This window comes from Callospermophilus lateralis, chromosome 1 (assembly GCF_048772815.1).
Source record: "Callospermophilus lateralis isolate mCalLat2 chromosome 1, mCalLat2.hap1, whole genome shotgun sequence".
NCBI classification, from domain to species: Eukaryota; Metazoa; Chordata; class Mammalia; order Rodentia; family Sciuridae; genus Callospermophilus; species Callospermophilus lateralis.
Window position 1 is genome coordinate 121498277 of NC_135305.1, and position 26545 is coordinate 121524821.

At 53.6% G+C, this 26545-nt stretch overlaps 2 protein-coding genes across 10 annotated transcripts; one reads left to right on the forward strand and one right to left on the reverse strand.

The window, feature by feature from the left end:
- The first annotated feature begins 385 nt into the window (after positions 1–385).
- Positions 386–23354, forward strand: Smtn (smoothelin). 9 transcript variants are annotated; one of them, XM_076837936.2, is made up of 21 exons: positions 386–508; positions 2248–2378; positions 7081–7229; positions 7582–7675; positions 7775–7853; positions 7948–8045; positions 9008–9328; positions 9410–9482; positions 10093–10164; positions 10245–10760; positions 10954–11126; positions 14229–14381; positions 14458–14533; positions 15726–15890; positions 15988–16050; positions 16264–16333; positions 17641–17814; positions 18031–18148; positions 18691–18842; positions 19769–19933; positions 23050–23138. In XM_076837936.2, exons 2-20 carry the CDS (start codon positions 2328–2330, stop codon positions 19911–19913), a joined length of 2742 nt encoding a protein of 913 aa, XP_076694051.2. In that variant the 5' UTR covers positions 386–508; positions 2248–2327; the 3' UTR covers positions 19914–19933; positions 23050–23138. The 9 variants fall into 9 exon arrangements, with proteins under 9 accessions (XP_076694051.2, XP_076694034.2, XP_076694042.2 ...); XM_076837919.2 differs by lacking the exon at positions 19769–19933 and having other exon boundaries at positions 23050–23354; XM_076837927.2 differs by lacking the exon at positions 19769–19933 and having other exon boundaries at positions 18034–18148; positions 23050–23354.
- A 166-nt stretch (positions 23355–23520) lies between these two features.
- Selenom (selenoprotein M) lies at positions 23521–26075 on the reverse strand. The gene is made up of 5 exons (XM_076837999.2): positions 25769–26075; positions 24521–24556; positions 24355–24389; positions 23952–24030; positions 23521–23873 (listed from the first exon to the last, which is right to left on the reverse strand). Exons 1-5 carry the CDS (start codon positions 25895–25897, stop codon positions 23715–23717), a joined length of 438 nt encoding a protein of 145 aa, XP_076694114.1. The 5' UTR covers positions 25898–26075; the 3' UTR covers positions 23521–23714.
- Positions 26076–26545: the final 470 nt, after the last annotated feature.

Consider the following 26545-nt stretch of genomic DNA (forward strand, 5'->3'; position numbering starts at 1 on the left):
GCGAGGAGTAGGTGGAGTCGAGGGAGGGGACGTCATCTCACGAACAAAGAGAAGGGCGGAGAAGAACTGCACTGATGGCTCTGAGATTTGTATGATTCCAGGCCACTTACCCCGGCTTGGGGCACCCTTCTCGACTTTGGCATGAGTTTTACACCTAACTTAGAGACGCCCACCCGACCGGCCACTAGCTCCAAGACTGCAGTACTCAACACCACTGGCCCGCGATGGGCGGGACTTTAGGGCGTGGCTGTCAAATTGAATTTCCCCAATGGGGCACAAGGGTGGGCGGGACCCGACAGAGAATTGGCTGCTGCGTCAGGGTAGGGAGGAGCCAGCGAGGCTGCTGGCGCGGCTGGACGGACCACTCCAGCAGAGTCCAGAGGACGGTTGCCGGGCGAGTCTGGCATCCCGGGTTGCGGCGCCTCCCGCAGGACGGTCTATAATCCATCTGTTGAGTCTGGAGCGAGCTAACCCGAGGCCGCCCCACACAGAGTGTCTGGACTGAAAGGTAGGTGGGCGGGCCTCGGGGCGGCTCCAGGACCCCCGACGAGTCTAGAGGGTAGAACCCGGATATCTGGACAGAGGCTCTGGAACTCCATATGTGGGAACCCACCCAATCACGGGAGATCCAAGTAAAGGAGAAGGTTCTGAGCCGTGGAGGAAGACGCCCTCATACCTCCAAGAGGTCTTCGACCCCCAGGAACTATAGTCTATGGGGGATGAGGAGATACCTTGAGGAAGCGCCTACAAACTTGAGGCCCCTCAGTCTCCAGGGTCCCCAGACTGTGTGATAAGAATCCATGGGACTAATGAGGGGCAGTAACAGGAATTTCTAAGAAGGAAAAGACTTCTCACAGACACTTGGGTGTAAGACAGTAGGGACCCCTGCTCCAGAAAAGAAAAAACATGAGGAAACTGAATGTTCATGGAACCTAAGGCTGGTGACCACTGTGTGATCCTCTTGGGGTGGGAGGGTATCTCAGACAAAGTAGGTAGAGAAGAGGCAAGGACCCTCACAGGCAAGGGTTGCAAAGTTGACACCTGTCTGAACCTACAAGGATGGGAAAAGCCAGCAGTGACCTGAGCAAGCAGGTGTGACACAAACCCCACTTAGGACTTCCTGAGACACATTCACCAGATGGGGTGACTAGCTAAGTGACTGTTCTGGAGAGGGGAAGGGGATGGCTGAGGGATGAATCAACAAGTGGAGGAGGGGGTGGAAATCATGGGACTCTTTCAGTCACCATATATTAACTAAGCACCCAGGTGTGCTAGGCCATGGGCTCCTGATTTCCAGAAAGACAGACATTAGGGCTACAAGATGAAGGAGAATTGGGCTAGGACCCTGGATCATGATTTAAGGGTCCATTTTGATGGGTAGTGGTGGGGCAAGAGGGAGTGCCTTGGGCTCCTAGGGGCACTTTGGAAGGGTGCTTCAGAAGCTGTAAGTGTCGAAGATTTTTATTGTATCCTTTCCTGTCCTTTGAATCTTTGGGTTCTTCCTTTTCCCTGGAACAAATCCCTGGCCCTCTCTGATCCTCTCAGTTTGCCTGAAGTCCAGAGTTTGGGTGAATCAGCTTCTGAAGGCACTCTCAGCTGGAAAATGAATTGTTTAAGTGTGTGACTGCCAGAAGGAGCTGGGTGCCTGGATCCTTGGCTTCAGAAGGTCAGGACAGTTGGCATCAGGGGGATGAGAGGAGTGGAGAATTGTGTGCCCTAAAGGCTGACTCTCAAGAGTTGGAAGACACCGTTTCACAGCTCCTGTACTTGGGGGAATGAGAATGATGGTGGCATCAAGACCCAACCCACAGCCAGAAGCTGAGTTTGTGCAGTGGGTGGAGGTTGGGCAGGCTGTGGGGATGGGAGGGTGGGGCAGGAAACTGTGGAGACTGGTGTGCACCCCCTGGTGGTGCATCCAGTTTGGGTGGGCCTTGCTGGACTCAGGCTTCTCAATCCAAGTCCCTGCCCTCCCTGTTTGAGACTTAAATGGGATGAGGACCCAGCCTGTGCCACTGGCAGACGAGCTGGCAGGGCTGGGACAGGGATGCCTATTCTTGGTTTGGTGGATTTTCCAGAAAACCACACTAGGGTAGAGGGCAACTCCCAGCCAGAAAGCACAACACAGGATGGGATAGCAAGAATAGGACAGCAATGGATGGTCACAGGAGGGAAACCGAGGCACAGGGCCTAAGTGCCTATGGTTTTCTAGCAGCCCCAAGAGGCCTAACTCATGTCTGTCCTCTGCAGAATTCTCTGAGCGGGTGTCAAGTGCCATAGGCACTGGGGAGCTCACCAGGAGGTGACAGACAGAACCAAGAGCCAGTGAGATGGCAGACGAGGCCTTAGCTGGGCTGGATGAAGGAGCCCTCCGAAAACTGGTAAGTGGCCCCATGACCCCCACTGTGGGGTAGGCACACTAGGCTAGAGAAGCAGGATCAGTCAAAGCTACCTTTCAACTAACAAGAAGAGATGGAGGAGGGGTCAAGGGAACAAGGCCAAGCTGGTTCCATGTGGCTGATGCAAAGGCCCCTGTGGCATGTGCCTGTCTGTGCCAGGTGTTAAAGCCTGGTCCCTCCCAGCACCCACCTCCCCCCTTGCCACCACTTGTTTAAACAGTAACTACTGAGGACTTGCCCATGTGCAGTCACAGGTGTGGGCAGGCTGGATCTGCCTCTGCTAAGCAACAGCCTGGACAGTGCCTACCCCTGAAAGCTGTATAATAAAAGTAGCAGCAATGATTAATAATGTCAAGGCACAGTGTGGGGCAGGCTAGGTGCTCAATATATCATCTCACAGAATAGTCACAGTAATTCCAAGAGCCAGCACACCCAGAGAGGTGAAGTCACCTGCCCAAAAGCATGCAGTTAGAAGCCCTACCGAGATCCAAATCCCAAAGAGGTTTATGGGGGACAAAGAATCCTGGGAGAGTCAAGGCTGGAAGAATAAATGAGACAGAAACAAGCTTTGTGGACCCCTATGAGTTCTGTCTGACTTCTGGTCCGTCATTTTTCAGTGTCTCAATTTCTTTACCTGTATAATGGGGGGGGGGGGGGAGCGGAGGAAGTGTTTATGACCACAAAATCTAGGTCCTTGGATTGGCATAGGGGTGGAATGAGGTGTGGGCCCAGATCTTGGGATGGAGGCAGAATGGGTCCCCACCATCCCCTTTCCCAGTTTCTTCCTACCTCTATGTACAGAAAGGCTGTGGGGGGACATAGCAAGGAAGTGATATGACCACCAGAGAGCCAGGCAGGAGTACACCTTGGGGAAGAGCTGGAGTCCCACCCCCTAGTCCCTGACCCTTGTCCAGAGGAGAAAATTAAAGATTTACTTTTCCTAGGAGAAGACAAATGACCCACTTCACCCCCGTACTTCAGGGAGTACCCTGAAGGCAGAAGATGGAAGGACCCAGCTAGGCCAGCTACCCAGCACGCAGTCCAACTGCTGCGACCTCCCCAAGGCACTATGCCTGTGAGTCCTCAGACCAGTGCCTTAGACTCTCTGGGCGTCTGCTGCCACCAGTCGCCACTTCTATGAGCAGCCTGGAAGGGCAGGGATTTGGTTTTTAAAGGTGGCTACTGGTCAGCTCTCCTCTCCTCAGGAAGTCAGAGTCTTAATGGGAGTAGCGGAGTCAGAGCGCTGCAAACAGAGGAAAGCCAGGCCTGGTTCCCGCGAATCCCCGTCTCTAGGGGTCCGCATTGAGGCTCAGCGTTTTCAAGCCGCCAGCTCCCACTTTCATGTGAGGTTTGGGCACTGGAAGCAGTGATGGAAGTCACTCTGTACCCTCCCTGGGAGAGGACAAACGAAACCCCGCCCCTTGTCTCAGAACCGTGTTGCTGTCAAAGGTCTTTCCCACCCTGAGACCAGTTCCTCCACCGCCCGGGCGCCCGCCATTTCTGCAACCGGCTGCTGGAGAGTCCCGCCCCGTGTTCTGGCAGGGCCCGGCCCTCGCCGGCCTCGTGGCAGGAACCGGGGCGTCCCGAGCCGGGCTCCTCCCCGCGGGGCCGGGCCTTATAAGGGAAAGTCGGGCTAGCTCCGTCCGCCCTGAACCCCAACCAACTCGGGGACCGGGCAGCTGCTTCCGGCCTCGCTCTCGCACATTCCTGAGGACCTGGCGGTGGGCTGCACGGAATGGGGGCGTCTGAGGACATGTATCCTGCGTGCCCCTCGGCCACATGCCGGACGCCCTCCGCCTCGGTCCTGGGTTCGCATTCTTAATACCCTTGCTGGGTGACCTGAGGAAGCAGCTTAGTTTCTGTGAACCTCTGTTTCCTCTCTGTAGAAGGGGTCATTAAAGCCGGCGGTGGCGAGAGGCTTCCTGTCTGGTTCCCCCCTAGGCGCCTAGCGCGACGCTGTTGGGAAAGGCGGGGGCGGGCCCTACGCGCAAAGGCGCTTCTGGAGCTTCTGGACATACAGCGCCCCCTGGCGAGGCGTCACTCCACTGCTAGCGGGTCCTGCTGTGCGCTGGGTGGGCAACTGGGGCCTTGGGATTAAGCAAATGCCTGGATAATCTCCTGGGTTTTGCAGGTGGGGAGAATGAGGCACAGACAGACGCTGGGCCTGTCAGACGACCCCAGCAAGGAAAACAGAAAGTACCGGGAGCACCCCCGCCCCAGCCCTCCTTGCAGAGGAGGAAGCACCCTCTTTCCTCCCGGGAGAATTTCACTGGGCAGTTTCGGAAACCCGCCCCATCTCCTTCCCCTTCCCCCTGGTGGACAATGGCTCTTTGTACTTCCTTCCCTCAGCCCTCTCCACACACAGCGGTTGTGCCTGAGAGGGTGGGGAACCCAAGCCATACAACAGGGACACTGTGGACACTGGACCAACCTTTGCCCACAGGCCCAAAGGGAAGGGTCATGCCAGGGAGTGACCAGTGGAATGAGTTCCATCCCTCAGCCCTACCCCACCCACTTGGGGGAATTAGAGGGAAGTTTCCAGTTTCTGGATGGGGACACTGAGGCACCCAGGGCTTGCAGAAGTGTCCAAGTTACCACATCAGTCTTTTGGGGGACAAACACCCCATCTCTAGAGCCCAGCTCATTGGAAATGGAGAGCCAGAAGACAAAAGGCTAGTCACTCTGGACTGTTTATCTTCTGCGTAGCAGGAGCTGAACCTACTAACCACGAGGGTCCCCCATCTTTAGGTGTTTTAGCCTCATTCTCCCTCCCTTTGCTGTAATAGGCCCCTTAGGCTTACGAATCTCTAAAGGGGTCTCCAAGCTAAAGGGATCCCCAAAATACAGTTCCAGGGCCCTGTAGATTCCCCACCATGACACACAGACCCTAGCATCACAGTTGTCACAGTCTGGGGCAGGCCCTGGAATCAGAGAGACCTGGGTTCAAATTCTGACTCAGGTAAGCAAATCACTTCTCTCTCAACCTGTTTCCTCTTTTGTCAGATGGCAATGACAATGTATCTAGGATATTTGTGAGGAGAGTGAGGGCTTATTACCATGTCTGACACACAGATTCTCAATACACATGTCCTGACTCTCACATTTACCCTTTCTTCTCTCTCCTAATTGGCTAGAACAAAGGGGGGGGGGTGATAATTACTGCATCTGCATATTGCATTTGCAGGGGAGAACTGAATCACTGCTCCATCCCTATCCTCTGCCCTGAGGTGAGGGCCATTGTTCTATCCAGCAAATAAGGAAACAAAAATACAGAGAGGTTAAGGGGTGTGCCCCTCACCACCCCTCCAAAACTAGACTGAGGCTTAGACCCTCCCATACCTCCTCCTGAATGTGGAACCTGGAGGGCTCTATCCCCCAAGGCTCTCCCCATTATTTAGTCTAGGATGAATTGGCTCATGCCCGAGTTGGGCCAGCCCACACTCCCTGCTGAAACCTATCTATCTCCAGCCCAACCACACCCCAGCCACCCTGCTCCCCCACTGAGCAGAAAGAAATGATAAAGGGGGAGGCTAAAAAGGAGAAGGAAAGAGGGTTCCTTGGCTCTATCACCTAATTGGTTTGGGGGATAGGGATAAAAGAATCACCTGCGCGCTGGGGATGTGGCTCAAGCCGTAGCACTGCTTGCCTGGCATGTGTGCGGCCCAGGTTCAATCCTCAGCACCACATACAAACAAAGATGTTGTGTTTGCCGAAAACTAAAAAAAATAAATATTAAAAATTCTCTCTCTCTTTAAAAAAAAAAAAATCACCTGCCTTTGCTTGCTCCTATCTGGCTATCAGACTCCACACTGAAGGCTTTTGCCTTCTTTTTGCCACTTTCCTACTGGGTGCTATGGGCCATCCTCCTCCCTTGAACTACACATGATCCCTGGGATGGGGCCTCAATCAGGCGGTGCAGGGGAACCACAAGAATTAGCTAGCTCAGTCCAGAGAAGATGTCCTTTTGTGGACCTGGTCAAGAGCTATAGGGCTGAAAAGCTGGTGGGATCACCTATCTTCCATAGACGCCCTCTCTAGGATTCTGGGTAACCCCTAGAGCCAGTTGCCTTATCTCTCTGTGGAGCTTGCCTTCCCTCTCTGGGTTCTGGCTCCTTCAATGGTATCTAGGACTAGGACAATGAGGGGGAAAAATAGCCCCCAGACAGGTAGCTAGGATTCCTGAGCACTTCCCCTGTTTGTCCATCTGTCAATCAGCAAGGCTGTGTTGCTCTGGGACTGAACTATAGGAGTCTCCCTTGCTCACAGGGGTACTCCAGCTACCCAAATCACCCTTCCTTCTAGGGACTGTGTTAATGACTCACAGGAATGACTGCTCTTCTGCAGCGGCTCCCTAGTCTTGGGGTTTTGATGAAAGGCTCTCAGAAGTCAAATAACAGGGAGGGGTGCTTTTGCTGCTTGGCACCTAACACAGGTGGGCAGCTCATTTACAGTGGGTGCTCTGTGAACCACAATGCACAGCAGGTTGCCCAGGATCCTTGGTGCTGTGAGCTGGGGCTCCCCCTGAGACCTCTGCCCTGGGTGGGTGGTCAGGCACGTGAAAGGCTTGGAACAGATAGAGTAGAGACAGGCCATTCATTGTGCCATAGGCAGAGCCGTGGGCAGTTGGTACCAGCCTTCCATCCCTGATTGCCAAAATGACCCTCACCCACACCTACCCTTGCAGCTAGAGGTCACAGCAGATCTGGCAGAGAGGCGAAGGATCCGCTCAGCCATCCGGGAGCTGCAGCGGCAGGAGCTGGAACGCGAAGAGGAGGCTCTGGCATCTAAACGCTTCCGTGCAGAGCGGCAGGACAACAAGGAGAACTGGCTGCAGTGAGTGGCAAGGTTCAGGGTGGGGGTTACATTGGAAATGCATGTGGGAAGGGAAGAATGCACCAGGGCTCAACTTGTGTATAGGAAGGTGTGAATACAGGTATGTCTATCATCATGGACATATTTATGGTGATGTCCTAGCCTCACTGGTGTGGACAGCCTGTCTAAGCGTGTGGTATTAGTTCCCATATCCAGGGGCATTTGTGTATCACTGTATAGCCAGAGAGTCTGCATAGGCAGCTACATATCCTACTGTCAAGGTTCTGGGTACCCTGTCCTGACCCTCCCTTTAACCCACATCCTCCATGACCTGGCCTTGGCAATGATAGCTACAGTCATAATATCTTTGCAGCTCTCAGCAGCGGGAAGCTGAACAGCAGGCTGCCCTCACACGACTGGCAGGGAGGCTGGAGTCTATGAATGATGTGGAAGAGTTGACCACACTGGTATGGCCCAGGGCAGGGGATGGGGACAGGACTGGGACAGGGCAGGTGAAGCACCTTGACTCCCCAGCCTAAAACCCATGACCTGCCTCTCATTCTCAGCTGCGAGGTGCTGGTGAGTACGAGGAACGCAAACTGATCCGAGCTGCCATCCGCCGTGTACGGGCTCAGGAGATTGAGGGTATGTGCCCTTTCCTGGCTCCACCACTGCCCTGCTGTGTGCTGCCTACAGCACCTCCCAGCCACTCGCCTGACACTTGCCTCTGCCCTTCCAGCCGCCACTGTGGCTGGGAGGTTGTACAACAGGCATTCCAACAGTGGCTCTGGAGAAGACAGCAAGGGGCGGGCAGCATACAGGCTGGAACAGCATAAGGTAAGGCGCACGGCCATAGTAGAAGGGGGGGCTCAGTATCTTGTGCCCACAGATGCCAACATTACAGAGCTCCTGTTTGTCTCCTACACTGGTATTTGACTGTTAAGGGAGGACCCCAGGCTGTGTTTGCAGACACTGGAGCTCTCAGACCTCTGCCCATTCTCTCAGGCAAATTCCAGCCACGTGTCCTCTACACCAGACTTAGTTTCTATCCAGGCCTTCCTCTCAAAGCCAACCTATCTACACTGATCCCAAGTTTCTTCCCCTTCCCCATTACCACTTTTATTGATACATAGGTACCTCTCCTATCTTCATTCCTACTTTCTAACCCCATTCCTGCCATCCAGCCTGCACCTAGCAGCCAGAGGGATCTCACAGAAATGCAAACCTGACCCTGATGATGTTACCTCCCCTCCTTAAACCCATTCCAGGCTGCCCCTTACCCTCCAGACAGCCTGCATCCTTACCTTGATTCACCCAGGCCTGCGTGTCAGATCCTAGCAAACTGTTGGAATACTGTTCAGTCAGAGCTATCTGTTCTCCAGGAGTGCTGGTAAAGTCAGGCCATGTAGATTCCCTAAATGACCAGCAGAGGCCGCTGGGTCACCGGTCCGGGCAGGTTTCTCTACCTACTCAATGATTAAATAGGCTGAGTGAGGGTCAAGGGCCTTTGCTCCAGGGATCTATTAGGGCCAGGAATCCCCAACAGGTCTTCTGCCATTCCCAACCACTGACATTAGGATCTGGTCCTCTCTGAACCACCTTTGGCTAGGCAATGCCGAGAGGCTGGAAAGTAAGGATCAGAGATAGCCCCATTCTTGTGCAGGTGTCCACAGGAAGCTGTGTTCAGCTCCTCTACTTTGCATGCCCTTGCCTTGGGCACCTGCCAGCCTTTCCCTCCATGGGTGGGGATAGCACTCAAAGTAGGAAAGTCTTGGTTGAATCCTATGGGTCCCCCACAGGTATCAGAAGTCAAGGAACAGGATCAGCAGGCAGAGGTCCCAGAGCCAACCCCAACTCCCGAGGGGACCAGCCAGGATATAACCACAGTGACACTCCTGCTGAGAGCCCCACCTGGGGGCACGCCTAGCTCATCAGCCTCATCCAACAGTTCACCTACCACTGCTTCTCCTGAGCCTCCACTGGAGCCTGCTGGAACCCAATGCCCTGCTGCCGAGGCTCCAGGCAGCCCTGAGGCACCTTCTAGCTCTTCGGGAACCCCTAGACCTGATTCCCCCGAGTCGCCAGCCACCCTCAGCACTGAGGGGCAGGTGGTCACCAAGGTGAGTCTGGAACAGGAATGGGATGCCAAGCAAATGAGATCCATCTGGAATCAGCCCTGCTTATATCGTGTCTCCTTGCAGCTCCTGCCTGGGCCCACAAAGCCTCCTGCCACCCAGAGCCCCACCAGAAGTCCTTCCAATACAAAAAGAACAGGTGAGGGTTCCATCAGGGATAGCTACAGGCATCTGCCTTTCCCTGCCCCAGACTCCCTTTCCCTGACTGTAGAATGCACTGATGACTGGATAGCTGCAGCCTCCTCAGGTTTAGGCAATCCCTGACTGCCCCTGAGGTGTCCCCGCCCCTGGCCAGGCCCACCCCTGCCACCCATGGCCAGAGACCTCCCTGCAGCCTTGAAAGGCAACGGGCCTCAGGCACATTCTTTTTCCCAATAAGGGAGTGCGCCCATCTCCCAGCCAGAGCCATGGGCAGTGCTGGCCAGGGGGGCTGTCCCCTATCCCCATCAGCAGGGAGGATCTAGACACCATTCCTCCAGCCCAGGTTTAGCCCTGGCCTCCAGAAGTGTCCTAAGTCACCCTGGGGTCAGGGTAGGAGGCAAGGGAAGTGACTGCCTATGGGAGAGATGTGGCTGAGTAGGAAGGCCTTAGCACTGGATGATACAGGAGGGGGTGGGGAAGTTTGAGGTACACAAAGGGGTTGAGAGGCTAGGGAGATGTAGAGGAGGGGAATATAAGAAATGGATCCCCTCCATTCACTTTTCTTTCTCTTCCCGGGCATGGCTGCTACCTACTCTTGAACCTGCCAGATCTGGCTAGCCCCCGACCCTGCCAACGCTCCGTATCTGTGCTGAGCCCCCACCAGCCAGCCCAGAACCAAGGTACTACCTATTCTCAGCACCCCAGGATCTGGGAAGTCCCTGTCCCATTTAGCCACTAACTGCCCTCCTGTCCCTTCTAGAGTCCACTCCCCTTGCCAGCGGACCTTCTCCATTCCAGCGGGCTGGCTCTGTGAGGGACCGCGTTCGCAAGCTCACATCCAATTCTCCTACAGCTGCCAGGCTCCAGGATGGCCCAACCCGGGCAGCTTTAGGTTCCCAGACTCCCACAAAGCTCCTGGGCTCCTCCTTCATCAGCACCACCCCTGCTGCCTCCTCTAACAGCTCCTCCTCTCAGGGCCCCAGTGACACCTCCTCCCAGTTCAAGCAAAGAGGAACAGCCCAGCCCCTGGCCCAGCTTCGGAGCTGCCCCCAAGAGGAGGGCCCCAAGGGGCGGAGCTTGGCTGCCAGGTCCCTTGAAAACAGAGCAAGGGGGCCTGTGGCCTGTTCAGAGGAACCCAGTACCCAGCTGCCTGTGGCCATCGGTATTGCTGAGCCAGGGAGCAGTATGAAGACTACATTCACCATCGAGATCAAGGATGGCCGTGGCCAGGCCTCCACAGGCCGGGTGCTGCTGCCCACAGGCAACCAGAGGGCAGGTAGGCCTCCCCACCATCTCCCCACTGCTGGGGGTGAGTGCCTGAAGTTACCCAGCTCTGCACAGAGGACAGGTGCTGTGTCCAAGGCTCAGGGTATCTCCAAAGGGTGCGCTGGGAACAAGAGCGCCACCAACCTTGGTTGGCACAACCATCATCCCACCAGTTCCTGACAGCAGCCCTTCTCCCTACCCAGAACTGACACTGGGGCTGCGGGCGCCCTCCACACTCCTCAGCACCAGCAGTGGGGCTAAGAGCACCATCACCCATGTCAGCAGCCCTGGGACCCTGTCGCGCTTGGGCAGTGTTACTCATGTCACCACCTTCAGCCACGCTTCCCCTGGTAGCCGAGGAGGCTGCAGCATTAAGGTGAGCTCTTCTTCATCCCACCAGCTCACCATCCATCATGTCAAACTGCTTAAGGTCATAGGGATTGCAGGTTTTCTCTCCTTCCCCTCTGTATATACCTAGAAACTGAGGCTCAGAGAAGGAAAGTTGTTACAGTTGTTACAGCAGATCCCTTAGCCAGTTGGTGACCAAGCTAAGACCAAATTCTAGTGTATCAGCCACCGGGCATACCAAAAGCTCATTTAATACTGATCTTAAGCTTCCTACTTGCTGATCTCTGATCTTTAGTCCAGAATTTGTTGATTTCATTCCTAATGAACAGATAGGAAAACTGAGGCTCAGAGAGGATGTTAGGTCTTTGCCCCCCTTTCTGTGGCAGCCCAGTGACCCTGTTCCCATCCAACACTAGACATCAGTCCTGAGGTGTAGAGCTGTTCATGAGCTGATCCAAGATCAGCCTGACCCATTAGAAGATTAGAGATTAGTGATTAGCATCTGCGTCAACCTTCCTGTGGGGGATGGGCAGAAGCATTGATGGGGGACAGACAGGAGGGGGAGTGGGCACCAGTCGGCGAGGCAGCAGCCTAGCAGGTGCCACGGGAACTGAATACACTGCATCCTTCCATTATTCATTCCTAAGCCTGAGATCAACTGGCTAGGAGCTCATTTGGGGAAGGGATCCTCAGCAGGCCACCCAGCTGCCCAGGTAATACCCTGTATGCCTAACCAGAAACTGGATGGGGCTTTGGTTGAGATGAGATGGCTATAGCCAGCTCTGTGTCTTCTCAGAAATGACAGGGAAAGAGTCAAGACAATAATTCATCTTTGTCCAACATCAAGACCAGTGCTATCTGCTAAGAAATTGGGGTGGGATGTCAGGAGGGAGTGGTTGTAGCTGAGACCCTTGAGTGGATAGAAGATGCTACAGTGAAAGTTGGATCTTGCACTGCCAACTCACCTCAGTGTCCCCATATAGGGGAATCAGATAGCATATCTGTAATGAACTTGCTTAAAATTTGTGATTGGACCTGAGCACCATGGGCAGGCTAGGGTCCATTTATCTCAGGGCTATAACACTTATTACAGTTGTTAAAGCAGGTTGCTCAAAGTCCAGTCTTCTTGTGCCTCCATTTTCCCCATCTGTCCAAGGATTTCTAAAATGAAATCGCATGAGGGCAAAGGCATATTGGCTCTAGAGTCTAGCAAATAGATCCTTACAGTTAATGTATATGGTGGTTCGAATAGCCCTATTCCCTGCTCCCTGCCTCAGTTTCCTCATGTGTGAGGCATGGGATCCTGGTCTCATTCAGAACACATGCAGCCTTGCTGTGCTTGTAGTCTGTGATCTGTGCGGGGCCAGGGCCAGGCCTGGCGGTCAGCCTACTTGGACAGGCCACCCCTCCCCCATTGTCCCCACTACAGAGGAGCCCAGAATAGGTTTCTATTTGGGCTGCAGCTCCAGCTGGCTGGTGGTGAGCTGGGAGGCCGGCAGGGGCGGGGCAGGCCTGCTGCCCTTGCCTTCGCCCTCCGATCAGCAGCAAAGACTCTGATTCTGCCAGCCATAGGCAGCAGTCCCTGCTACTGTCCCCTATTACACCCCTTAGAGTTTTATCCCGCACTATGCCGGGGGTACCAGGGCCTGGGCCTGAGATGGCTGCAGCCCTCGAGGAACGGTTGGGCAAGGCTTTGGAGGAGCTGCAGGCGGTGGCTGAGGCAGGCCGGGCGGCAGTGACCCAGGCAGCTGAGGCAGCTGTAGCCGCCATGGAGCCGGTGGCCCAGACAGCTGAAGAGTTGCGGGCTGAGACAGCGGCACTGAGCCGGCGGTTGGATGCCTTGAGCAGGCAGGTGGAAGTGTTGAGCCTTCGGCTGGGGGTCCCTCTTGTTCCGGATCTTGAGCCTGAGCTGGAGCCCAGTGAGCTGCTCCTGGCTGCTGCGGACCCCGAGGCCCTCTTCCAGGCAGCTGAGGATGCCGGGACCCCAGTGGCCCACCCGCCTGCCTTCAGCACCCGCCGCTGCTCCTCTGCCGGTCCCACCCACAGCAGCAGTCTTGTAAGTCCCTCTCAGCTGGTGGGAGTGGGTGGTTTTGAGGTAGGTCCTGCCTCTGCTAAGTGACCTTAGGTGTGCTATCACCTCCTCTGAGCCTCAGTTTACCTATCTATATAGGAGACTAGGGTAATAGTGCTCCAAGATCAGGACAAGAGGGCGCCAGATTCACCCTGAGGCATATGCTCTCCGCAGCTGCCCTGGCATCCCCTGGCATGGCCATGGCCGAGCCCCACCCCCACCCCCACACTCCAGCCAGGCTGAGCCTCCCTGAAACAGCTGCCACCTCAGCTCTCCTTACCATTATGGCAGATAGAGAGGCTCTGCCAGATAGGGAGAAACTGTATTAGTTGGGCTGGGGCCTTGACTTCAATAATAAGGAGATGTCTTGGGAAGAGTGGGAGTTAGGTCAGGACTGGAGGCCCTTAAAGGATGGTTTCTAGCAAGGGTGGGAGAGTGGGAGGAGGGATTTAGAAGAGAACTTCAGTGAGGTCTTGGCTTAGAGCAGCCCCAGTCAGATACCTTGTTAGGAGCCTGCAGGCCCTGATCCAACCCGCTTGGCAAAGGAAGATGGGATATGTGCCGCTTGGGTACTGACCCAGTGTCCCAGGTCTCAGGAGCTGCAGGATGCAAAAGAACTGTCCTGGGAAAGCGCTGGAAATAAAACAGCAAAAGGAACTCAAGTTCAGAAGTTATACTATCTTTATCTCAGATCCCAGGTTGCATCACATTTATAGAAGGACTATAAATCATTCAGCTGCCCTGAACCTCAGCTTTCCCTTCTGTTGAATAGGGACAATAAAATCCCTAGTGTTTATACAAATGCTTGTTATTGAATAGAAATCATTATTATGCCACTACCACTTGGGTTTAATATGATTATGGATACGTGGGAAAGCATACACCAAAACTATTAGTTTCTCTTCAGTGACTCTGACATCACCATGGCCATCCTGGAGCAGGCAGACTACTGGTTATTTCCAAGGCTGTGCCAGCAACCCCAGAATATGGCCCTCTGATCACTGTGGACATTGTGAGTTTCATCCTTACTTAAAGGCCATGCTTTCCCCCACCCCAAAGATGGAGCCAGAACCAGCGGAGCCCCCTTCTGCCGCAGTGAAAACAGCCAATGGTGCTGAGCAGACTCGGGTAGACAAAGTACCAGAAGGGCGGAGTCCTCTGAGTGCCGAGGATCTGATGGCCATTGAGGATGAAGGAGTCCTTGACAAGATGGTATAATGGATCTGGTGGGTTAGGGGTTGGTAGTAGGTGGGAACGTGCCAGTAGACAATGACACCTTTATTTGCAGCTGGATCAGGCCACAGATTTTGAGGAACGGAAGCTCATCAGGGCTGCACTCCGGGAGCTCCGACAAAGAAAGAGAGGTAGAGAGTCAGGTTTCCTACCCTAGATCCAGCCACTCCATTCCCCAGCTGCTTCCCTCACTCTGGGGTCCATTTATGGATGCTCAAGCTTATATAACTACCCTACCCAGCTTCGCCTTTTCTAGACCCAGCTGTTCCCTTGCTTTCTTCCCCTGGATTTGACTGCTCCCTTCCCTAGCTGCTTTTTTCCCCTGGCCATTCCAATCAGCATCCCTTCTCCTTCCTAGACCCAGTAACTCCCTCCCTCAGCCATACTTTCCTTGGATCCAGTTGCTTCTCTAAGTATAGTCAACTATTTCCCTGAGGGGCTGGGAATATAGCTCAGTTGGTAGAGTGCTTGCCTTGCATGTGCAAGGCCCTGGGTTCAATCCCCAGCGCTGCCAAAAAAATAAAAAAACTATTTCCCTGAATCCAGATACTCTTTCCCTGAGCTGTTTCTCTCTCCTAGAGGTCCAGTGACAGCCACCTTAGTCTCTGCCTCCATCCAGCTTCCCCTTTCCTGAACAAATCTACTTTCTTTCCCTGTTACTCCTCACTGAACACAGCTATTCTTTGCCTCAGATTCTAGATTCCTTACTTCTCCAGATAGTTTCAATTACTCCTTTTCTGAATCTGGCTGCTTCCTCCAGGGCCTACTGATGGCCACCCAGTCTCTATCCCCACTTACCTAGTTCTTCTTTAGGCCCAGTTAACCTCCTTCAATAGCTCCTTCCCAGTTACTTTTTCCCTGGATCATATTGCTTCTCAAATGCCTCCAATCACTTTCTCCCTGGACCTAGATAATCCTTCCTTCAGCTGCTCTTTTCCCCACCTACAACAAATTCATGGCCCAGTCAGACTATTTAGTCAGCTACTCCCTCTCTAATCTAGATGCTCCCTTCTGACTCAGCTGTGCATTCCTATAGAAACTTCTTTCTTGGATCCAAAATATGCTTTTGAGATCAGTTATTCTGTATTCCCTAGTTTCTGCCTGAGTCCACTCCCCCCAATTCATACCCCACTCCCTGCCAAGTCACAGCTGTCCTCCCACCCCGGCTACTCCTAGAAAGGCCCCTGTAGACTTAGACTGTGTCATTATTATTTCTAACAAGCTGCCCTCCACTCCATTTTGTGTGCCCCGTGTGCCTGTGCATATGTGCCATGTGGGCACTGGGTGGCCCTTCTGGGTATGCATGGGGCATCCCCAACCCAGACCAGAGGGAAAAGGAGCGGGAACGGCGGCTGCAGGAGGCACGGGCCCGACCAGGGGAGGCCCGAAGCAACACAGCCACAGAGACCACCACAAGGCATAGCCAACGTGCAGCCGATGGTTCAACTGTCAGCACTGTTACCAAGACTGAGCGGCTAGTCCACTCCAGTAAGGGACCGAGTGGGACTTGGGGCTCAGGGTGGGAATAAATCCTCCCATTGAACTCCTGTGCCTCTAATACCCTTCCTCTCATCTACCTCTCCAGATGATGGCACACGGACAGCCCGCACCACCACAGTGGAGTCAAGCTTTGTGAGGCGCTCGGAGAGTAAGGCTGCCTAACATGGCTCTGTGCCTGCCACTTGCCTCCTCATCTCCTCGACGCCTCAGGCTCTTCCTCAAGCACTGTCCATCTTCAGCTGTGCTCTCACTTTCTCTTTTCTACCTGTGTTTATCACCATCTTCCTGTACAGCCTTCCCTCCTGTCTCTTGATATTCCACCTGGGGCCTCTCACCTCACTGCATTCTTCATTTTTTGCAGATGGCAGTGGTAGTACCACAGTGCAAACCAAAACTTTCTCCTCTTCCTCTTCATCCAAGAAAATGGGCAGGTGAGCTTGGTGTGTCCCGTACCACAGAGGAATCAGTGCCACAGGGTACCTCACTTCATACCCATTCTGCAGATGGGTAGACTGAGATGCTGTGAGGTGACAGTTGTATAGCCAAGAAGGGACAAAGTGGGAGTCAGACTTGCATTGTGGTCTCACTTAATTCTCATCCACACCATGTGGGAAGATAGATGTTCTATGACACTAGAGATTTGCTTAGGGTCCAACACCTCTGAGTGGCAGCAATAACATTGAACCCTCAGAGAAGCCTGCCTATCATGCTGAGCTGCCTCCTGGCACTGCCACTTCCCATTGTCTACAAACTACCTCCCAGGTCACAGAGCACCTTTATACCTTAGTTCTGTGAGTGGGTGGGTAAACTCCCATGTTACAGAAGAGGACAGAGTTGGCAAAACTGGGAGTAGATTAGAATCCAGTCCAGGGACTCTGAATCAAACCTGCATCTCTGTCTCTCTGCATTCAAGTTCCAGCTCTGAATTCCCTCTGAAATCTTAGGCAAAGTACTGCCAAGGTCCTCAGTTTCTTCATCTTAATTGGTAATAGCATGTGTCCCTTTCTCCCTTTGTTAAACTTAAAATGGTACATAGGAAGGCTGAGCATGTAATCTAAAAACAGAATACTTGTCTAGCATAAAGAAGACCCTTTGTTCTATCCCCAGCACTGAATGAATAAATAAATAAATAAATAAAGTAGCACACAGAAAAGGCTCAAGGGACATGAGCTATTATTTTTGGCATTATTATTATTATGCTGATAATTTTTATTACTTGATAATGCCCAGATTCTGAATGGGCCTATAACTTGACAAAATAATGAATCTTCTCAGGTAATTCCTGGGGGCCAAGTCTGATCAAAAGACCCTGGCTCCCACCTTCCTATTTTTGAGCCACCGTGTACTCTGTAAAATGGGTGTTTGAAGAGCTCAGTTGGTAGAGTGCTTGCCTTGCATGCACAAGGCTCTGGGTTCAATCTCCAGCATCAAAAAAAAAAAAAAAAAAAAAAAAAAAAGAATGCTGTTCCTGGGCTGGGGAGATAGCTCAGTGGTAAAGCACCTGCCTAGCATGCATGAGGCCCTGAGTTCAATTCCCATCACCACATAAAAAAATGATTAAAAAAAAAAAAAAAAAAAAGAATGCTGCTCCCTCACTGGTTGGAATTGCAGGTGGTAGAGATACGGCAGTATGGGAGATCCTGGTGCACAATAAGATCCATTCCTCAGCAAGCAGTGGCAGAGGCTCAATATGGCCCTCTTCCACCTCCATAATTTGCCACCCCATTCAACCCTCCAGCATCTTTGACCGTGAGGATCAGGCCAGCCCGCGGCCTGGCAGCCTGGCCGCACTGGAGAAACGACAGGCAGAGAAGAAGAAAGAGCTGATGAAAGCACAGAGTCTGCCCAAGACATCAGCTTCCCAAGCACGCAAGGCCATGATTGAGAAGTTGGAGAAAGAAGGTGCCACGGGGTGAGCAGCAGAGGGCCAGGGTTGGGAAGTGGAAGCTGGACTTGGTGACCACATGTTGGGGGGGATGGGCGGGTCCAGGGGGCAGGTAGAACAGGAATGAACTGTGATGGGAAGGGTCTGAACATCATAGAAGACAGGGCCTGGGGGTCTGTCAGGTGGGTCCACCAAGGTGGTGACCTGTAGCCTTGTGACCTTGCTCCAACATGGCTCTCACAGCAGCCCTGGCGGACCTCGTGCAGCTGTGCAACGCTCCACCAGCTTTGGTGTCCCCAATGCCAACAGCATCAAGCAGATGTTGCTAGACTGGTGCCGAGCCAAGACCCGTGGCTATGAGGTGAGCCCAGCAGCCTCCTCAGACCCCAGCTTATCACCTCCCTCTTTAGAAAACTCACTCCTCTCTGAGTTTCCACAGCTTCTAGCAGTGAATATGGAAAGCCTTTTGCAATGAGGAAACTGAATCTGAGAGAGAGGACACATGACATGTCCTAGATCCCAGAATAAGGATTAAGTAGCAGGGCCTAATGAGAGCTCCTTGCTGGGTGGGCATGGCTCAGGGCCCAACCCAACTCTTGAAGCCTTCACCCTGTTGCACTATGGAGGGTGTTGGGTAAATTTCTCCAAGTGAGGAAAGGAGTGATGGAGGCATGACCACTGCCTTAGCTGGGTGGCACTGGGCCTCTCCATAGCTCCGTCCCCCTAAATCACAGACATGGGAGTAAACAGACTGAGTTGGAAGAGGCTTGTGTTCTGAGTACTCACCTGTTGTGCAGACCTGAGCAAGCTATTGAGCCTAGGTCTGGAGTGCCAAAACACTAAAGGATAATGGGCATGGAGGAATTGCCCCCAGGGTCCTGACCAGTCCTTCTACCTCTATAGCATGTGGACATCCAGAACTTCTCCTCCAGCTGGAGTGATGGAATGGCCTTCTGTGCCCTAGTGCACAACTTCTTCCCTGAGGCTTTCGACTATGGGCAGCTTAGCCCACAGAACAGGCGCCAGAACTTCGAGGTGGCCTTCTCATCTGCTGAGTAAGTGTGGGCCCCAGCCCTGCTGGTGTCAGCTGGGCTCAGCTGACTCAAGACCCTCTGGAGCTGGCCAGCCACACTGTAGGTCTGTGTCTGAGATCCCCTTCCCCAGAAAGTTCCCTTCCTCCTCTGCCCCTACCCACCTGCTCCTGAGTGTGCCAGGTGCCCGTCGGAAGGAAGGAGCTACAGGTCCACCTACCAGCCCAGGCCAAAGCCCACCAGGTGGCCTTGTCCATATTCCCTCCCTCCTCCTTCTACCCCTTCTCCCTCCTTTCTCCCTTTCTCTGTCCTCCTCTCTTCCCACTATCACCAGAGCTTCCTGCTCCCACGGGGTCCTGGCTGGAGATTCCAAAAGGAGGCTCCTGGCCCGGGCACCGTGCCCGTGCAGCCTATATAGGTGCTGCCAAAGACTTATATAGGACATCAGCAAGCCCTCCACTTTGGAATCGTTGCCCCTTCTGCTCACTTCACCCTCAGCACCCTCCTCCATCTTTCCGTTTCTTCCCTTCTCTTTCTGGTTCCCACCAGATTTCTTCCTCCTCCTCCCTCCACCTTCTCTCACGCCTCCCTCACCCCCTCTCCCTGGGGCACAGCCCTCCTCTCTGACCATGGCGCCAAGCCATTGCCCCCCCCACCCTGCGTTCCCGCTTGCCCCAAGAGTTCTCTGCACCTGTGACTGGTTTTGCCCCCCACCCCTGTCTGCATTGCACACCATTAGTGATGGGTAGTGAGCGGCACGTCCACAATTGGGAGGGGGCATGCGGGGGGCTGGCAGACTGCAGCACCAAGAATGAAACTGAACTCATGTCTCTATGTGTGTGTGTATGTGTGTGTCTCTCTGTTCTCCCTTCTCTCTTCTTGGCCTCTTCCCCCTCTTCCCCAACTGGGCCCTTGCCCCCTGCCCCTTCCCGGCCCCCTACCCTCCCCAGGACCCATGCGGACTGCCCGCAGCTTCTGGATACAGAGGACATGGTGCGGCTTCGAGAGCCTGACTGGAAGTGCGTGTACACGTACATCCAGGAGTTCTACCGCTGTCTGGTCCAGAAGGGGCTGGTAAAAACCAAAAAGTCCTAACCCCTGCTTGGGGCCCCACGGTGAGAAATGCCGCCTCTCCCACCTGCCCTGTTTCAACTGGAATCTGCTCATCAGGGCTCAGAGTGGGGCCCGGGAGGTGGATGGGGCACTGGGGAATGTTGGAGGGCCCTTATAAAAGGCAGAGGGTGCAGACAGGATCCTATCTTTGATAGTTCAGGGCCTAGCAGGTGAAACCATTATTCATAGTCAGCAATGACCCAGGTGAGCGGAATTATGATGGGGGAAAACCCAAGGGAGGCTCCTGATCCAGGCTGCAGGTCCAGAATGACTATCTGACCAAAGTGCAAAATAAGCTTGGATTTGTACAACAATTTCAGGCTAAAGAAGGGAGAAAGTTTCCGGTAGAGGGGGTGGGGTGAGAGAGATGGAGAGGATGGCACACCCCGGAAGGAAGGGAGCTTGAGTCTGAATGTAAGGATGGAGGAAAGGGCCACAGGCAGGAATTTGAACTTCTTCCTGAGGACAAGAAGAGTCCTAAAAGATTTCTGAACTGAGGAAGGATAGTTGTAGGCAAGTCAGTATTCTAGAACAATCCTCAAATGAGGCCTGAGATGGACTAAATGCTGAGACCAGTATAAAAAGTACAGGGTACAGGCTTCCTGATCTGCAAGGAAGCAGGAGGGTCAGTGTGGATCCTGAAGAGTTGGTGGAGTACTCCAAGGTGTGAAGTTTGGGAATAGGGCCAGTTACAGGAAGGTGTTTCTGGCTGAATGTCCTGGATTCCCCAAGCTAGCTATGGCATATCCTCTCTTGTCATTTTATTTCAGGGCCACAGTAGAGAATTCAGATTCTAATTAACTGCCTCATTATAGATAGGAGCTCAGAGCTGGGAGAGGTAGGCTTAGAGTGTTTCCAGGGGTGAGGGTTTAAATCCGACCTGAGGTCAGAAAGTGGGGCTCCAGATTCCCCATTTAGTGGCTCTTTTCTGTGTCCCACCACTGTTTTCCTATCCATTTTGTAGACAGAAGTAAAACCAGAGGTCCAGAGAGAGCAAGGGGATTGCCTGAAGTAATGAGTCAGGGAGAAAGCCAATAGGGTACACTCAAAGAGGCCCTTTCGGGTTTGCAGTCATTGTGGAGGGCAGCCCACATATGCACATACATACTCAGGTGCAGGTAAGGGGAAGATGGGCTTGATGCTGTCTCCAGGTCATATATGGACTTGGGAACTGCTGCCCAGCAGGCCAGCCTGGAGGGAGAGGGGCCTACTGCAGCCTGATCCAGTTGGAAAGTGTGACTCAGCTATGCTGTTGCTCCAGTTGCCTAGTGTTTGGCCTGTCACTGGGGCAGCCTGAGCCCTAAGCCGTGCACCCCAGTGTAAACAATGGCTTTATAAGGTCTCCAGGGAAGGCACCAGGGGCGGGAAGGGGCTCCAGGTTGGGGGAGGGATGCCAGGATCCCCGGGAAGATAGCCCAGCTGGAAGAAGCTTCAGAGAAGAGGCTGCTTCTGTTCCATGGTGCAGCTGGGGAAACAAGCCCCATGTGGGACAGGGATGACCCCAAGGGCACATAGCACATCAGCAGCAGAGCCAGGAACCTTTCACTCATCTTTAAGTGTTTTCAAGATCTGAAATGAGGTAGAGAAAGGCTATACTGTCATAAAGAGGAGAAAACAGAGTCACAGAACAGGTCAAGGCCTTATCTAGTATCCACAGGTGATTTAGGGTATAATCTGGACTGAAACAGGTTTTCTGCCTCCCGGGCTTCTTCCTTGAAAGAGTCTCAGGTAAGCTGAGAATTGGCCTGAGTGTGTCTGCAAAGGTACAAGACGGGAGGTGGTCTTGGGCTGTCTTGTGTCTTGGAAACAGGATCAATCCTTCCCATGTCTTCCCTGCCAAAGCAAACTTATTCAGCAACGTTGACCAAGTGCTTACTATGTGCCATACATGGCAGATGGGAGGAAATAAGGCAGGAAAAGCCTTGCTTTGGGAGAGAGGGGGAAATAGAGCCAGAGACTCCAGCTTTACAGCTCTGGAGTTGTCAGTTGCATCGTAGTCAAAACCTATTCACCCCAGAGCACGGAAAGGGCTCCTGCAATAGGGAAAATAGGGCTTTACTCAGGTGCCTAAACTTTCAGGTCCAGCCCTACATCTACTGTGAGGCTTGAAACAAACAAGGGGCAGCCCTGATCCCTAAGCAAACATCTCCTCTGGTCTGTGACTCAGTTTCCCTATCTGTAAAGTGCAGCTTGCACTCTGAAGGATGGTCCAGCTCAACCCTGAGCATGTTGTAGATAGTCCATTGGTATTGGTTGGAACCCTCATTTGTGTCCCCTTCTCTACCCAAGGCAGATGATTAGGGTGCAAGAACCCCACACACACACTCGCTGGGTGTGATGGTGTATGCCTATAATCCCAGCAACTTGGGAGGCTAAGGCAGAGGATTGTAGTTTCAGGCCATCCTGGGCAACTTACCAAATTTAAAGTAAATGAATAAATAAAGGCCTGGGGATAGTAGTTCAGTGATAAAGCATCCCTGGGCTCAATCTCCACTCTGAGGCAGGAGGAGGAAGAACCCCCACCGACACACACCACACACAAGTGCACATGCATGTACATACACACACACTTCTTGGCCTCCCTTTCCAGCAGCAGGGTTATCCCTGGAGCATGGATAAGAGAATCCTTAGGCTGCTTGACAGTAAGTACCAGATCAGGAAGCTGACAGAAAATTATCAGGGCCCAAAATCCTAGCCATGAAATGATTTGTCAATGATGACACCCCTCTGTGTGCAATGGCCCAGCTCAGAGGCTTTTACCCACTCGAGTGTGTTAGTGAGGGTGAGCAGGAGACTTAAAGGTCTGGAGTCAGGAACTCCCCAGTTCTGAAGGGCTGGTAAAAGAGACCCACAACCTGTTTGGGGTGGGGCAGGCTCTGTCCCCATCCCCACCCCTCAATCTCCTCTACCTGCCTAGTGTAATATGGGTGGTGTTATCTCTGGGATTGGGCTGATGGGACCAGGGCTTCTTGTGCTCCAGGAAGGCTTTTTCCCCAATCGATGAACAGTAGAGTTTATGAAAGACCAATAGGCTGCAGCAATGAAAAGACCTCGGGTAGAGGGGCATCACAAAATGTGGGCTGGTGCTGACAAGCATCCCGGTACCCGCTCCCTGCAGGATGCTGGTGGACTGCGTGCCCTTGGTGGAGGTGGAGGACATGATGATCATGGGCAAGAAGCCCGACCCCAAGTGCGTCTTCACCTACGTGCAGTCGCTCTACAACCACCTGCGGCGCCATGAGCTGCGCCTGCGTGGCAAGAATGTTTAGACGCACCGCCCGCACCGCCCGCCCGCAGCAGGTTGCCGCCCCCACCCTCCCGGCACTGTCTCCTCCCTGTGCTCCCGCCCACCGCTGCCTTGTCTGTCGCGACACCCTCCTCCGCATACACACGCGTTTTGATAAATTATTGGTTTTCAACGATCCTGACTGCCTCTCTTGGGGGAGGGGGCCGAGCTGCGAATTATCCCTGGAAGGGCCCAATTCCCGCAGCCAAGCGTTGGGAATGCGAGGTCTCCCAGTGGTATTTGGAGCACCCATTCCGACCTATCATACCATCTGCCTGTAGCAAAGAAGGAGAAGAGCCTCGGTTAAGGTGGAAGAAATTTAGTGGAGCTGAGGAGGGAAGAAAAGGGGGCTAGGAAGAACCTCCCCCACCCCACTTCTGCTGGCTCGGAGACGAGGTGTCGGCCCTCAGCAAGGGAGGCGCTCCCGGGATGCTGAGCGCTTCATTCGGTCTCCGGGACTCTGGCAGGGTGGCCCCAGCCCCGCCGCACCTCCGGACCTACAGGTCGGCGCGGTCAGAAGCTTCCCCAGGGGGTTTAGCCGGCGCCCACAGGTACTCCTGAGGCACCTGCGCATCTGGCGCAGCCTTGCGGTAAAAGCCGAGTTCCTGCACCAGCTCGTTGATTTCCTTGCGGGTCATTTCACTGAGTGGGATGCGCTGAGGCCAAGAAGGGGTGAGGTCAGCAAGTCGAACCCCGCCTCTCGCTCCGCCCCCACCCGCCTCCCAAGTTTTCACCTCTAGTTCCTCATAGCGACGGCCCAGCAGCACCAACTCGGGGTCGGCCCCAGGGAGGTGTTTCATCACCAGGTTGTGGCTGAAAGGAGTGTTAAGGGGAGTAGTGGTGGACAGAGGGAGCTGGGGCTCCTGGAGCCAGCAATGCCGCCTTTGCTGAATGCCCAAATGGGATCCCCACTTACACGCAAGGAAATTAGAGTTCAAAGAAATAAAGGGCCTTTATCTCCAGTTTCTTTCTTGCCTACCTGATTTGAAGACCACTTTAAAATCCTCTGAGCAGTCAATACCATTCAATTCTGTTGTCCAGTGAAAACTATTTACCATCTCTTAACTGTGAAATTCAATAAAAGGAGATTCTCCCAGATGCCCTCCTCATGTCCCCTTCTCCAGAATAAAAGGATACTAGAATGGAATGTCCTGAGTGACGAATGCCTTCACCTGGGGAGGAACCAGAGCATCAGAGAACATGCCCCCTTCCCTCTGTTCCCAATCTTTTTTTGAATCATGTTGGCCACTCCCCAAGAGGCTCGAGGGGTACAGAGCCAGAGATCCCCTTCTTTCAAACTCACCTCCTTTAGGCGGTTCAGCTGTCATCCTCCACAGGTCTGGAGGGGGACAAAATGGGATAGGTCAGATATTTTACCCTAATCACACCCCCAAGACCATTACATCTTCATCCTTGAATTGAGTTGAACTGTTGAGTTATCCCTAGAAGAGCAATTCCCAAGGAATGAAGAAGGTGAATGAAGGTCCCTTGTGGGCAGAAGGAGGAACTCTATGGTGAGAGAAACTCAAGCCTAGAGAAACTAATGATATAGGTGCAGGGCCAGACACCCACAAGGGATTTGCCAGCCCTGGGGCTCTTGAATGAACCTATTGATCATTAATTCCCAATGCCCTAGAGACAGACATGATAGCCCTGCCCTTCTCAGGAAGTAGAGACCTGGGTCTGACCTTTTGCCCCTGAAATCTCTAAATAAAGAAGCAGACCAGAAGGAAACAACTCAGAACTGCCCTGGGGGCCCCCATGAGGCACCTGCCAACTGGTCCCTGCCCCACCCATGCAGAGTAGGGCCCTGCTAGCCACCTGTGGCCCAGCTCCACAGACCATCTGTCAGATAGGAGCATCCCTCTACGCATTCCCTGAGGAGAGGCCATCTCAGCAGGAGTTCAGACCCCAGGACCGCCCATTCCAGCCTCCTTCATCCTACCCACTTTTGTCAGACAGGAAACTAATGTTTTGAGAGAAACTGAGATGGTTCAAATCACACTGTAAGACAGACTTTGCTGTGGAATTTACTGGTGGGGGAGGTTGAAGGGGACTGCTGCATAGTAAGTATTGATAATGGAGTTTCCAGCCCCCTTCCCTGGCTTCTGCAGAGTAAAGGGAGGTGCCCAGAAAGTCATTCCTCCCCAGAAGAAGGAAGAGAGATTCTCTGGAGCACCAAGCCCTAGAACTGGGATTGGGGAAGAATTCCAGGAATAAGTGGAGTGATAAGGGGGATGGGAAGTTGGGCTCCCAGAAGCAGGTTTGGGGAGAGTCCTAGACCAGCAAAAAGTCAGACACTGGGCCTGTTTATCCAGGGACCTGCTGCCGGGCCAGAAAGAGAGAAAGGCAAGGGTTTGGGATGCCAGGCTGCAAGGTGGGCATCCGGGGGCTGTGGAGGGGGAGGGATGGTCCTGGCGCTTTTGGGGAGGAAAGGAGGGCGGTCGGGGATCGGGGTGTTCCTGGAGCCAGAACGAACACTAATCTCAAGGCTGTGGGGCCTGTATGGCTTGCGGCTTGTGGTTCTGGGGTTGGGGGCTGGCTCACTCACCTCTACCCGGGCCCGGGCCAGGCCGCGCAGACGGTTCCAATCCGGCCGGTAGGTGGTGGCGGTGGTGGCTGGGGCCACAAGCGCCGCAAGAAGCAGCAACACCGGCGGCGGCAGCAGCAGGAAGCTCATCGGTACCCAGCTGATGATCTGCAGGCTGGAGGCCAACCACCCGGCCACTGCGCCACGTCTGGGCCCGCAAGCTGGCAGGGTCTCCAACAGAGGCCCCGCCCCGTCCGAGACCACGCCCCCAGCTCTAGGTCTCCACCCCTGGCTCGCGTGGATGCCTCCCACTAGCTCCTGGCTCTGTCTTGACTCTTCTCTGACACCCGAACCTTCACTTCCCGAATCACCAGAATGTCGACGCTTCTTTTGTCAAATGAGAGCGTGGACGCTCCCGCATGCTGCGGCCAGACAGCGCCTCCTCACGCCTGCAGAGGGTGCAGACAGGACGTGTACAGACACGGGTTTCTGGGTCAGATCCTTGAGTTTAATATAGGGACATTGAAACCTGGGGAATCCTTATTTGTGCATTTAATATCTTTGTACGAAATTTCGATCAATGTTCAATTGCCCAGAGCATATTTTATAGTAAGAGAATATTAATACTTCGTGGGGGCTGGGATAATAAAAGCGTTAATAGACTTCAAGCTTATTAGAACAGGATCTGGGCAGTGCTGGCTTTCATTATCAGTTCATTCCTTACTTCAACTTTACCAGGCCCCCTAAACTCTATTTTGCTGTTTAGGAAACAGACTTAAAAAAGGTGAAATAGATTAA